Genomic DNA, 12087 nt, shown 5'->3' on the forward strand with positions numbered 1-12087 from the left:
ACATTCAGAATTAGATTTAAAGCAGTGGTTGCCTCAACAAAAACAAGCTGCAAGTATACAGGGTTTGTGAGTGGTTGCTAGGGTGTTGCAAGTTGGTTACTAAGGTGTTCTGGATATGTGCCGTCTTAAATATAAAGGCGCTTCAATAGGTTTTTCACAGCGATGTCGCAGAAGAACCATTTTGGTCCCCCAAAGAACCATTCAGTCAATGTTTTTAAAATAACCATTTTGTTCTTACATTTTTATAGTGTAAAGAACTTTTTATTTGCTAGAAAGAACATTTTGTGCAACAGAAAGGCTCTTTGGATATTTAGCCAAAATGGCATTTATTCTTAAGAGTGTGCTTAAGTTACAATAGCCCACCCAAAGTCTATCCTTTTGGCTTTTCTTACTTATAATTGTATCTGGTATGTAATAATACAAGTCAGATCGCTTACTGTGTGTCCAGGGGTTTCTAAAACATTCAGTTCCAAGATAAAGGGAGTCGATGGCGCAGGTCATCGGTCTATCACAGCTCCACACCACAGTCATGTTTCATGGGAAAAAGTCACTCCCTTCACCGACCAACCCACACACACTAAAACCCAAACACTCACGCTAGAGACACCCATCATTCTGCTGATGTGGTCGGGTCAACCTAAGCAATGATTTTGTCACTCAATGGCTTTTGCTTCTCTTGGCGTCAGCATAAAAAATCCCAGCCAAATCTACCCTGCGCATTCTCTTCTGCTGGAAAATCCCAAGTTTCCGGCCCGTCCTCTGGTCGCCTGCCGCTCTTTTTTTCCTCCTTTGTGTTCGCCCTCCTCCCTTCCACCTTGTTTGTGCCAGATATGTTCATATTTGAGTTGCTCGTTGCATTGTTTAAATTGCCTATGAGTCAGGGTTGGACAGACGTGTCAACACCGTGGCCTTCGGAGACCGCAGACGAACACAGCTGGCTGACAGAGATAGAGCAAAGGAGAGAACACAGTATGAGACAGTAACCAATGTATCTATTGTTCTATGCCATAACATGCTATTGTGTTGTATATTGTACATCATTTACAGTCCTGTACGACTTTCTTTCTTCTGCAGCACACAAAAGAAGATAGTTTGAAGAATGTAAGAAACCAAACAACATTGACCCCACTGACCTCCATAGTATGAACACAAAAAAAAATTTCCGTCCTAAGAAGAAAGAGTCATATACAGGTTTTGAATGGCACGAGGGTGAATATATGACAGAATAGAGATTTTTGGGTGAACTGCCCTTTTTACAATGCTCAGATAGATCTGCAAAGTTTGGTTCCAAAAGGATATAACTCCCCACAATAAAAAACAATTCGGAACCAAACTCTTCACATACATATCAATTTCTTAAAAGAAAAAGAAAAAATGACAGTCTTAACTTTAGGCTATAGTTCTGTTCTCTTACCGTATGACCACGTTTGTCTCATTTCTGTCTGCTTTTATATCTCCTCAAGGATGTTAAAATAAACATCTGTGGCAAACTTCAATACTTAAAAGAAACATTACTGATAACTCCGACAAGTCTCCTGAACTATAAAACAAATTTGAAAAAAACACCTCATGCTCTGTTTTATGCTGACCACAACCTTTTCAAAGGAAGACCAGTCAACATCCTCGAGGACGACCGAAGCCAGTTTGGTCACCTCCGTTCCTCTGCTGTTGATTATAACCACTGATCTAATCTCAGCGTGACATATCTGGCACAAACAAGCCTATGAAAATAGCACATTTTGTTGCTCGCTGTGGTGCCTTTGGAGCGGGACGGTACTTGGGTTCTGCTGAACCATTCATAACTTTAGAAACATCTGTAAATACTAATGTGAAGAAACGTGTAACCCCTCTTTACCTCCACGTGGCACATATAGGTTAAGTAATAAGATATGCTTGTTATTTTATAGTTTTGTGTCTTGAAGCGTAATGATCATAAATGGGGACATTGTAAAACAGCCCTGCTTTTAATCACACGTTCGTATTTTGCTGTAAACCTGCCAATTGGTTTGGGCTTGAAGAAGACATGTGTTACCGGGCACGTTGAGTGATGTGAACAAACCATTTCATCATGTAAAATGATTTAAAGCATTATAAGGAGTTACACAAGCTTGGACAACAGGAAGAAACTCGGTCCGGCCGTTTTGGACCTTGAAATTTCGTTTTTAAAGGGGCCTACCAAAACATGTCAACCGAGTTTGATGGTAGTAACAGAATCGCTCTTTAAATCAGAAGGAAATACACGCAATACCCCCCCAGACTTTCTAAATAGGACCAGATTGCAACCGCATGTTAAAAATCAGTGCTGGAGCTTTCCAGAAAGCCTGCAACATTACAATGCACGAATCCTAAAAGGAGAATAGGCCTAAAGAAGGAAAACTAAAAAGAGAAACGATTTGGCAGAAGGTTCTGGGAAGTAATGCATCTATAGGCGATTCAGGTAACTTTCACAAGTGGTTACATAAAGGTGCTCAAGAAAATCAAAAACGAAAGAGGATCTGCATTTTCAGGAAAGTACAATGTTCACGGTTTCTCTGATATGCTGGTCTATGCTGCCCCGCCTCCATGTTTTTTTCATATGTACAGAGAAGAAGGAATTCAGCTTTTGTCTCGAGCTGCTGCAACACACGCAATGGTCAGCATGACAGGCTCACACAGCATGCAGTACATCGGACTTCTGCTGCTGGCTGCAATTCTCCTGCAAACTATAGCCGTGGCTGTGACTTTCATTTACTTTAGCAACGTCCTGTCGACGGTAAGGATACGTTTCGCTTTTTGTTGCACGTCAACGCAGAAATGTTGCAACGTTTTTCTGATCGCTTGTTGCCGCACAGGGATGCAAAGGGGTTCTTCTTTCAGAATAGATGAATGAAGTTTGCAGGGTTCACGGTTGGAGGAAACAAGGGTTGTTTGCTGAAGTTTTTGCGTTTGCATTTTGTTTGGTGGAAAGATGCCAACAGGTCGCTCAGTGGAGCCCGAAGAACATGTTAAGCAACAGCAGGCGGGCCATTCAATGCGGTTAATACAACAAAAAAAAAACATAAACTGAAAAAAACGGAATAAAAATAATAAAAATGCACAAAATCTTCATTTTGATTTCACGTTGTGATTTTTGCATTGGTGATTTGATAATAGAGACGTTTTGGGTTGTTCATGTTTGCAAATATAATAATTATTACGTAAAGGAAATAACGTGAGTCTTCATTTTGGCATTTTCTTGTGCACGTTACTTAAGATTCGTTAAAATGGTAATTTAGTAGAAAATATATTGTTTTACTTTTTGCAACGATGAAAGATATTTATAATAGGACGACGTATGTCTTAATGTCCGCACAGTAAACGAATGAATTATTATTATGATGATCTCGTGCATGCATTTTGTGTATGAAAAAACATTTGATAGTTATATTCATATGCTCTCCTTTTTACATTTTATGTTTGCCAAACGATTACATGGAGGCTATTTAAACTGGGGCATACGTTATATGAAAAGCTGCGCTTTGGTTTTAAATAGATCGTGAAGCAAACGTTGCGTTTGAAATAGTTAAAACCACACGCTTTGATAACATCTAAATCACTTTGAATGTTATTTACAGATGAAAGAAACTTTCTCCAAGAGCAGTGTTTCGTGTCTGATGCGTGCCAACCTCAGGACTATAAAAGGTGAAGAATTAAAGACGGCGGAGGAGAAAGACGACCCCTGCTGGCAGGTCACGCAACAGCTCCACTTTCTCATTGAAAAGGTATCGGCTTCAGAGGGGCCATGAAGTCTTATAACCGGAGACAATGAGCTCATTTATGCCCGAGATCGTTTTTCGTTTTTTAATTAATAGAGGAATTTTCTTCATTTTTCTAAGCTTAAGATGCAAAAGCCAATTCATAGAAATCATGCCGAGGAATGACTCTTTGCTGAAATGAAACTCAGTTCCGATGGTGTTCTAATAAATGTTTTTCTTATGTTTAACAGTCCATGTCCAGTCGTTATCAGAAAGAAATTTCATCAGCCGTCAAAGGTATTTCGGAAGATAAAGAGCCAAAACACATTAAGATGATTTGTGCTCAAATTCAAGCTAGTAAATGTATTTATGGGATTTTTAACAGACGAAGTCTCCAGAGTTCTTCCCTCACTGGTGATCCAAGACCAGGACGATTCCCCTCGGCCCAAGATTGCGGCGCACGTGACAGGCAGTTATATACCAGAACCAGAAAAGTCAGGAGGTGAGTCCGGTTTCAGGAAAGACATAATGAAACCAAGCTTATCTCTGTTGATCTGGGATTTGTCGGCATTTACATCATGCGGTTTTTGTTTCTAAATCATAATCTTACTATGATAAATGAATCTCTCCAGTCCACATTCACCTGTTCCATAGAGAGTAAAGTAAAAATAAACAGCACTGAGCTAGTGGACGGATTGGATGAAGTCCAAATCAGATAAAATTCTTCATAAGTACACAGAAATCTTGAAGTGCACTGAACAATGACTGAAAAATGTGCTTTGTTGACACGCTGGCTTCCTTGAAAAGAAGCTCATAAAACACTTCACAGCTTTTATGTAGGGCAGAGGACATATTTATGATGTCTCTCCAGTCGCTGTTTCATCATCTTCTCCGCGGTCATTTGGCTAAAACAAAAACTGGTTTATAATTTGAGCCGCGTCTTTGAAACAAGCTGCCCCTTCTGCCAAATGCTGAAACAATACGGCTTTTCTGTCAAACCCAACCCATAATCCTTGTATTTGGCTTGACAATGCAGGTCTGCCGAACAGGAAGGTCTACGGCCAGAAGATCCAATCGTGGGAGTCTGAAAAGGGTTTGGCTTTTCTCCAGAACGTAGAGTTAAGTGACGGGGAACTGGTGGTGCCGCAGGGGGGCCTGTATTACATCTACTCGCAAACGTACTTCAGACACACGCTCATAGAGGAAGAGGACGGTGACAAGGAGGAAGAGGACGGCACGTCAGGCGAGCCCGTCCGGGGAAAACCGATGTTGCAGTACGTTTATAAAAAAGTGAGCTCGTACCCGGTGCCCATACTGCTCATGAAGAACGCCCGGACGACGTGCTGGTCACGCGACACGGAATACGGGCTGTACTCGATCTACCAAGCGGGCCTTTTTCAGCTCGGAGGGGGGGATAGAGTGTTCGTGACGGTCAGCAACGTGAGCACCATCGATATGGACGAGAAGTCAAGCTTTTTCGGCGCGTTCTTGGTGAGCTAGACATACCAGTGACACAACGTGGTGAAACGCACTCCAGATGAGAGACAAGACTCGGCTTGCTCTGCATTTTTACCTGAGCGGTCTTTGAAAGGCAACAAAACGCCTCAGAACATTTGGACGTGTTTGCCGAGATGCACCGTCTCCTGCCAAAACAGTTGATTGTGATTGATGAGATCTGGGAAGGCGGCAAACATGTGGCGCTTTTTTGTGCTCGGCTAGCGTTTTCAATCATGAATCGTTTTTTTAGCGTTGGAATGCTCTGCGAATGGAGCTCAAACTCATCAAGTCTGCCTGGTGGGGCGGAGAAAGTGCGGGCTTGCCGGGATGTTTGGTCTGGTGTGTCTGTCCGGGCAGGAAAAGGAAAATGTGATTCAAAGCAAGTTTGCCTTAGGATGAGCTGCAGGCTTTTCTTGTTGGCTTTCATCCTTCTGTTCTGTGACTTCATGTAGCAGGTTGTGTAGGTGTGAAAACTAATATAAACTGCTTATTTTTAACACTCGAGACTTCTGTTTCTCCCTGTTTTAGCTTTAAGAAAATCATGCATTGATTGTACTTGTGTAGTATTGTGTTAATATCTGCACTATTATTGGCGCGTTCGAGTTTGTTGTCATTTTATGTACATTAAATGTGAAAATCACTGTGAGGTTGTACAGTATTTCGTTTTGTACAGATCTTTGTATATACATTAACACCGGTGTTGAACATTAAAATGATAAATGTACATAACAATGCAAAACTGAGACATTTTCACAATATACGTTGTCTGAAGTGCACATGGTTAGACAAATTTAAAGCGATGAATTCACCCAAAACCAAACTTCTTTCATCGTGTAGTCACACTTAAGTCACTTCCCACCTGTATGACTTTCTTATGCAGAACACAAAAAATATATTTCATTAAAATGCTGGGAACTAAACAACACTGGACTCCATTGACTACCATTGTACGGACACAAAACCACAGAGACATTTCTCAAAATATCTTCTTTTGTGTTCAGTTAAAGAAAATATTGTTTTGGGTGAACTGTCCCTTTAAGCACACCTTTGTATAATTGCTAGAGGAGTTGAACAACATCTTATTCGACTGCAGCGGTTGCACTTGTTTTGCAACATTGTAAAATATCTGACTACATGCTAACTATAACTGCTGATGTATTTGAAGATTGTGCAATGCATATCGAAGAATATGATTATATTTCAAATGCTTGTGTTATCCACAGGAATCATCTATTTTCTGTGCCTGTTTTTAGTTTATAAAACCCATTTAGTCCAAAATATGTTTCCTGTTATTGCATCATAAAACCTTTTTTCTAAACTCTTGCTTGATTTGAGGTATCTCTCATGCAGTCATACATGCTTTTCTGTATTTCGCCCTCTTGTGGTGTATATTCATAAATACAATGACTTGGCAGAAACCCAATGCATTACAGCAGTGGCTCTCAAACTTTCTTTGTGTAGGGTGCATCGCTTTGACTTAGAATTGTAATTAAACCAAAAACATATTCACGAATACAATGCTGGAATATAAATTCTTATCTTTCTAATGTTGATTGCATAGAATCTATGATAAATTTATATATTTTATAAAATGACACAAAATCTGTGGCCTCCCTGGATCCACCTTGGGGCCCCCGCGGTTTGAGAACCACTGCATCACAGCACTCCATAGTCTTGTTAGATTACATATCAGACTGTATGATTCTACTTAAAGGTAAATTGCTCTTCAGTAAACAAGTAATTCATAATCTTAACATTGATATAAAAATATCACTTTGTTTTAGATTTTAAAGATACTGCAGACACCAGTTAAAGTGATAGTTCACCCATAAATTAAACTTGTACCATCATTTTGTCATTACAAACCTTTATGACTTTCTTCTGCAGAACACAAAAGAAGATATTTTGAAGAAGAATGTGTTGGTAGCTGAACAATGGCAGCACACATTCACTCTATTGTATGGACGCAACCAATGCAAGTAAATGGGTAATGCGGATATTGTTTTTAAAATATCTTCTTTTGTGTTCTGCAGAAGGCATTCAGGTTTGAAATGACAAGAGGGTGAGTAAATCATTTTCAGAATTTCCATTTTGGGTAACCTATCCCTTTAAGGACATTTAAACAATATTTATAGATGCTCTTATATTTGATACTGCCCGTGTTGCATTTTACTTTACTGGGAAATTCATTAAAAGCACTTAAAAAGTACAATCTTCCTGTTATAGATACACCATCACACATTGTTTTTCTTGCCTACCAATTCAGTACCAACGCAGTATTACGTTATGCACTCACATATGGGCAGCATATGTTTCATAGCAAAGCTTTGTTCTCACTGTAATACACCCTTGTAATTGTTTGCAGCGCTCTGTTTAACAGCACAAAGCCTATGAGTAACTGTTTGATGTTTTTGTGATATACAGTCACATCAATCATAGCATTTCCCATTCAAACCATCCCTTGAAACGTGACCCGCCGAATCTCAACCAGATGTGACTTGCAAACAAGTCATTTGTGAAATGAAAGACACGAGTCATGATAGGATTTTTCTTTTTTTGTGGAAATATGTTACATTTATATTACATGTTTTTAAATGCCCCAAGGAAAAAAAATAACAATTCGAGACAGCAAAAACTAGCACGATCAGGACGACAACATAATTTAAGACAGAAACCGTACATACTGCATTTGTGTGACTTGCATCTGTAGAAATTGTATACAGCCGATGCCCTGGGAGGACCATAATCTATGTTAAGTGATACCCAATAAATACTGCAAATGTTGTTAATGTAACTTACAAAATATATCATAAAATGTACTATTAAATCGAAGTCTGTGTACAAAAAACGTTTATAAATACAACCAGTCTCAACTGATGCTGTAGGGTACCATGTCATTCACCAGGTCTCGTCCCCAAACCCACAATCTGAAAATCTTCCACACATGCACATAGTGTGACCCGCAACAATGAGGTCAGGAATATCTTGCCAAACATCGTGCCATATAGATCACTTGTACTACTCCGTAAAAAAAAAGTTACCGAATCAAACACTTTAACCTCTTCTAACAGTGTGCAAAAGAACCGAAAAAATAGTACAAATGATTTATAGGCACAAGTTTCAGCAATAGTTAGTTTAATTGTTTGATTAACTGTTTGAACTGAAACAGAATCACAATAGCTGCCTTATCACAAACTCCGGTGGCACCAGCCCTTCGGTTTGGAACACAGGGTGATGGTTAAAAACTAACTTCCGGTGCTCAGTCATATCTCATGTCCAATGGTTCATCAAATCCTTTATCTTCGTGAGGTCCCGTAGCCAAAAAAGAGGCCACGGGAGAGCCGGCCGCCGTGGAGACGTTGAGCATGCCGCCGGCCCCGCTGCTCGTAGCGTTCCGCACAGCGATGCTGGTGACGTTGATGCCCAGAGTGAGTCTCGTCTGCTCGAGGGCTTTCTCTGGAACAGCGAAGGCCTCCAGCTTCTTCTCACCGTTGGCCATGTAAGAGTTTTGACAGCCCCTGCATATGCAGTCCAGACAAGCTTTGCGGTTCGAGTAACAGGGGCATCGTTGGCCGCGGCATGTAAGAACACTTGGGTTTTGGGTCGCCCTGCCACACTTGCAACCCTTTTTCTCCTGCGCCTTTTTATAAACCACTTTCGTGGGGCTCCCGGGAATGAGGGCGTTACTCACGATACGTTCTTTCGTCTTCTCCTTCGATTTAGGAGCTCCCTGTTTCGACTTAGTGCATGATTTTTTGGGCCCGTGATGGTCGAGGGTCTTTTTGACATTTTTGGGGGGCACCAGTAACGTCTTGGCCACTTTGGGAAGGCTGCCACCGTTGGGCACCGCCACCTTGTGAGGCAGAGTTTGAATGGGAGATTTGGGTTCACACTTGACAGGGGTGGAGGCGCCCAGCGCGGGACCCCGGATGAAGGTAGAAATAGGTAAGGGTTGAATTTTTTCGCTGTCGCTTTCCGACCGCGAGCGCTTGCGGTTGGTCCGTGGCCCTTTTGGCGTCACGGCAGAGCAGGATATTCCTAAATGCTGAGAGGTTGGGTGCTGGGGTACGATACTATCATGCGAATCGCGCGGGAGCGAGGACAGCTGCCGAGTGGAGCTGTCGATGGTATCGAAGGGTCCATTTCCGTTTCCAGAAGGCTCGAGAGTCGACGGTAACAGAACAGAACATTCATCCTGGGTTACGTTATCTGGTTCCAGCGTCCTGAGTACCTCCTCAACGCTCAAGAGGAGAGTTCCACCATCATGCTTAATATCCTCTCCAAATTCACAAATGTCCATGGTGCTGGGGCAAAGCTCCTCATCGGCGGCCGCCGCCTCACACACGGGGATCTCGTTCGTAAAACTCTCCTCTTTCACAACCTGAGTGTCCGGCGCGTCTGGAACATTCGTCCCTAGTGAAGGTAAACTTGCTGTCAATTCCTCTTCATTGGTCAAACCGTTACAGTCCTGAAGACCGTTGACCCCTTGAGGACTGAGGCCTTGTTCCTCTGTTGAAGGGGACTGGCCCTCATCGGGGAGCATTTCGGATGTCGACGGTGTAGGGGACTGGTCTGGTAAAAACAGAGAGAGAGACTCGTCCCCGTTGCCCAATGAGAGGCCCTCGTTCAAGAGAGCCACTATGTCTGAGGACCCTCCCACGGCACCTGAAATGTGCTGGGCGAGAGGAGAGCGCGCGATGTACTCGCAGAGCTTTCTGTAGCAGTCCACCAGGATACATAGCTGCTTGTTTTCTTCGAACTGCTCGTAGTCTTTGCACCAGCTGCACGACGGCTTCATGATCATCTTTTTGCCTTTACATGATTTACAGACGTAGTGCTGGCATGAGGAGTTGGTTGGGGCAATTGGATCTTGGAGCAAATTACCTGAATTAAAGAAAAAAACGAGATGTTAAAAGCATGCTTGTTCATTTGATGACATGCAAAGAACGCATTATTGTGCATAAATGAATTCTTGCTAAATGGTGCTATTCATCAACAGTATATGAAATGTTTTTTGGAACATTCAGAGCAAATGCATACTGTATAATGCAACGAGCAGCAATGCATTAAAAACAAAAGGAAAAATACGTTTGGTCATCAAAGATTATGCAATACAAAAGCCACACGAACGCGCTGACGTCTAAGAGTCACGTGACGTGGTTCATGTAACACGGCCGCGCACGGTCCCAAAAAAATGCAGCTTTTTGCGTGTAAACATTTAAACATATTTTACAATAGTAAAAGAATCCATTCATTATTAATGAAACGTTAAATTCGTTTTTTGCAAATAAACGAAATAAAAAAAACGTTGCTACCATTGTAATTTAAACTCGAACGCGTGAACTGTCGCAAGCATACATGCTTTTATATCAAATAAACATTACATTCATAACTCTCTCAATATAAACAGCATGCATTTACTGACGTGTTTATAAATGCCTCCGCTTCTGTTGTCGGGGATGTGTAGACTCAATGGGGGTGTGTCACGGTCGGCGGGGAGATCACGAGAGAGGCTGTGCGTGTGCAGCGATCATGCAAACGTGCAGTGCGATCATGCAAGCGTGCAGTGCGATGAAACATACATGTAATAACACAAAACCGACTCACCACAAACAAGGCAGGCGAGAGACTGTCTGAAAAAAGGCAGGAGCTTATACATTTCCGTCAAAGCTTCGGGGTCCCGGGGATCGCACTGCAGCACCGACCGACAAGCTGACACGTAGAGAGCGGTCGCATTCACCGGGTTCATCTCAGCAGCGTCGTGCTAGACAGGTCCAGTTCGGGGAGGAAAAAAAGAAAAGGCTTCAGTCCCGCCAACAGCCCACGTATCATCAATGCCGACGGACCCGGTCTTGCGATATTCCGTCGACGGTGAAATGCAATGCAAGGAATGCCTTACACCAGATATCGGTGCAGAAGCACGCGCGATTCGTCTCCGCACATCGCATTCGTTAAAACCACTCCATCTTATCGTTTGCTCCTCTTCCACGGCACGAAATTCGGCCGAATCGTCATCATCCTCGTCCGCGTCGAGCCGAATCAAACGCAACGACGCATTTGCAAAACACGATCAGTGATGCTCCATAAAACAAAAATCCCGTGATACGGCTTCGGGTTAAAATACAACAACAACACGCTGGTGGCGCTCTTCGCCCCACCGGGCCTCCGATTAATTTACCACCAAATTCAAACACAGAGCCCAGATTAACGTCACGCTCTCGGCCTCATTCCGTCTTCACAGTGCTACTCCAGAGGTTCGCTTATCGACTCGGCGCATATACGTGTTCGGCACCGCGAGTGGACCTGAACGCAAGCGCTCTTGTTATTGTCCGCCGCGCTGCCGCTGCAAAAAGAACAACAGGCCGCTTTTCTGCTCCAAATCTTCAAATGCACGCAAACGGCTGGAGTCGGTGCGCCGGTAGTTCACCATGCGTGCTAGCGGACTCTTTTGCGGCTCGCGTGTAACGAAAAAGCCGCGAGTTTGACGTCCGTTTGATGTGAATTACACCGGCCGACAGCGCGAGCTGCGCCTCCAGGATGTCAGGAACAAAAACAGGCCGCTTCTCTTCTTTTAGGATTTATCCTGCCGTTTTCCTTTCGTTCCGAGACGCAGAACGCGTTACGTCTGGCGAATAAACAAATTCAGTATCCGCGTCATGAACGCACGAGTCATTAGTTTGAAGAAGAATATACTTCCATATTAATTCGCGATATTGAAATGTGTGTGTATTTGAAAAGGCTTTTCCCCTCCCTTCCTCTCCGCATTAGAACAAGGAGGGGGCGCTGCGGTCCACATCTCGCGAGAACAAGTCATCCAGCGCTGAGGGAGCGGGCGCTGCAGCGCAAGTATCGCGATAATGCATTGTTGGGAGGCTAT

General features: G+C 42.8%; 2 protein-coding genes across 3 annotated transcripts; one reads left to right on the forward strand and one right to left on the reverse strand.

The window, feature by feature from the left end:
• Positions 1-2490: 2490 nt before the first annotated feature.
• On the forward strand, positions 2491-6721 carry tnfsf10 (TNF superfamily member 10). The gene is made up of 5 exons (XM_079488350.1): positions 2491-2752; positions 3594-3740; positions 3965-4010; positions 4099-4215; positions 4750-6721. The coding sequence occupies exons 1-5, from the start codon at positions 2537-2539 to the stop codon at positions 5211-5213; spliced, it is 990 nt and encodes a 329-aa protein (XP_079344476.1). The 5' UTR covers positions 2491-2536; the 3' UTR covers positions 5214-6721.
• Positions 6722-7552: 831 nt separating this feature from the next.
• msl2b (MSL complex subunit 2b) lies at positions 7553-12036 on the reverse strand. Of its 2 annotated transcripts, none has more exons than XM_079488170.1 (2): positions 10818-12036; positions 7553-10094 (listed from the first exon to the last, which is right to left on the reverse strand). In XM_079488170.1, exons 1-2 carry the CDS (start codon positions 10957-10959, stop codon positions 8470-8472), a joined length of 1767 nt encoding a protein of 588 aa, XP_079344296.1. In that variant the 5' UTR covers positions 10960-12036; the 3' UTR covers positions 7553-8469. The 2 variants fall into 2 exon arrangements, with proteins under 2 accessions (XP_079344296.1, XP_079344297.1); XM_079488171.1 differs by having other exon boundaries at positions 7752-10094; positions 10636-11981.
• Between the last annotated feature and the right edge of the window lie 51 nt (positions 12037-12087).

Source organism: Barbatula barbatula, assembly GCF_947034865.1.
Source record: "Barbatula barbatula genome assembly, chromosome: 23".
NCBI lineage: Eukaryota > Metazoa > Chordata > Actinopteri > Cypriniformes > Nemacheilidae > Barbatula > Barbatula barbatula.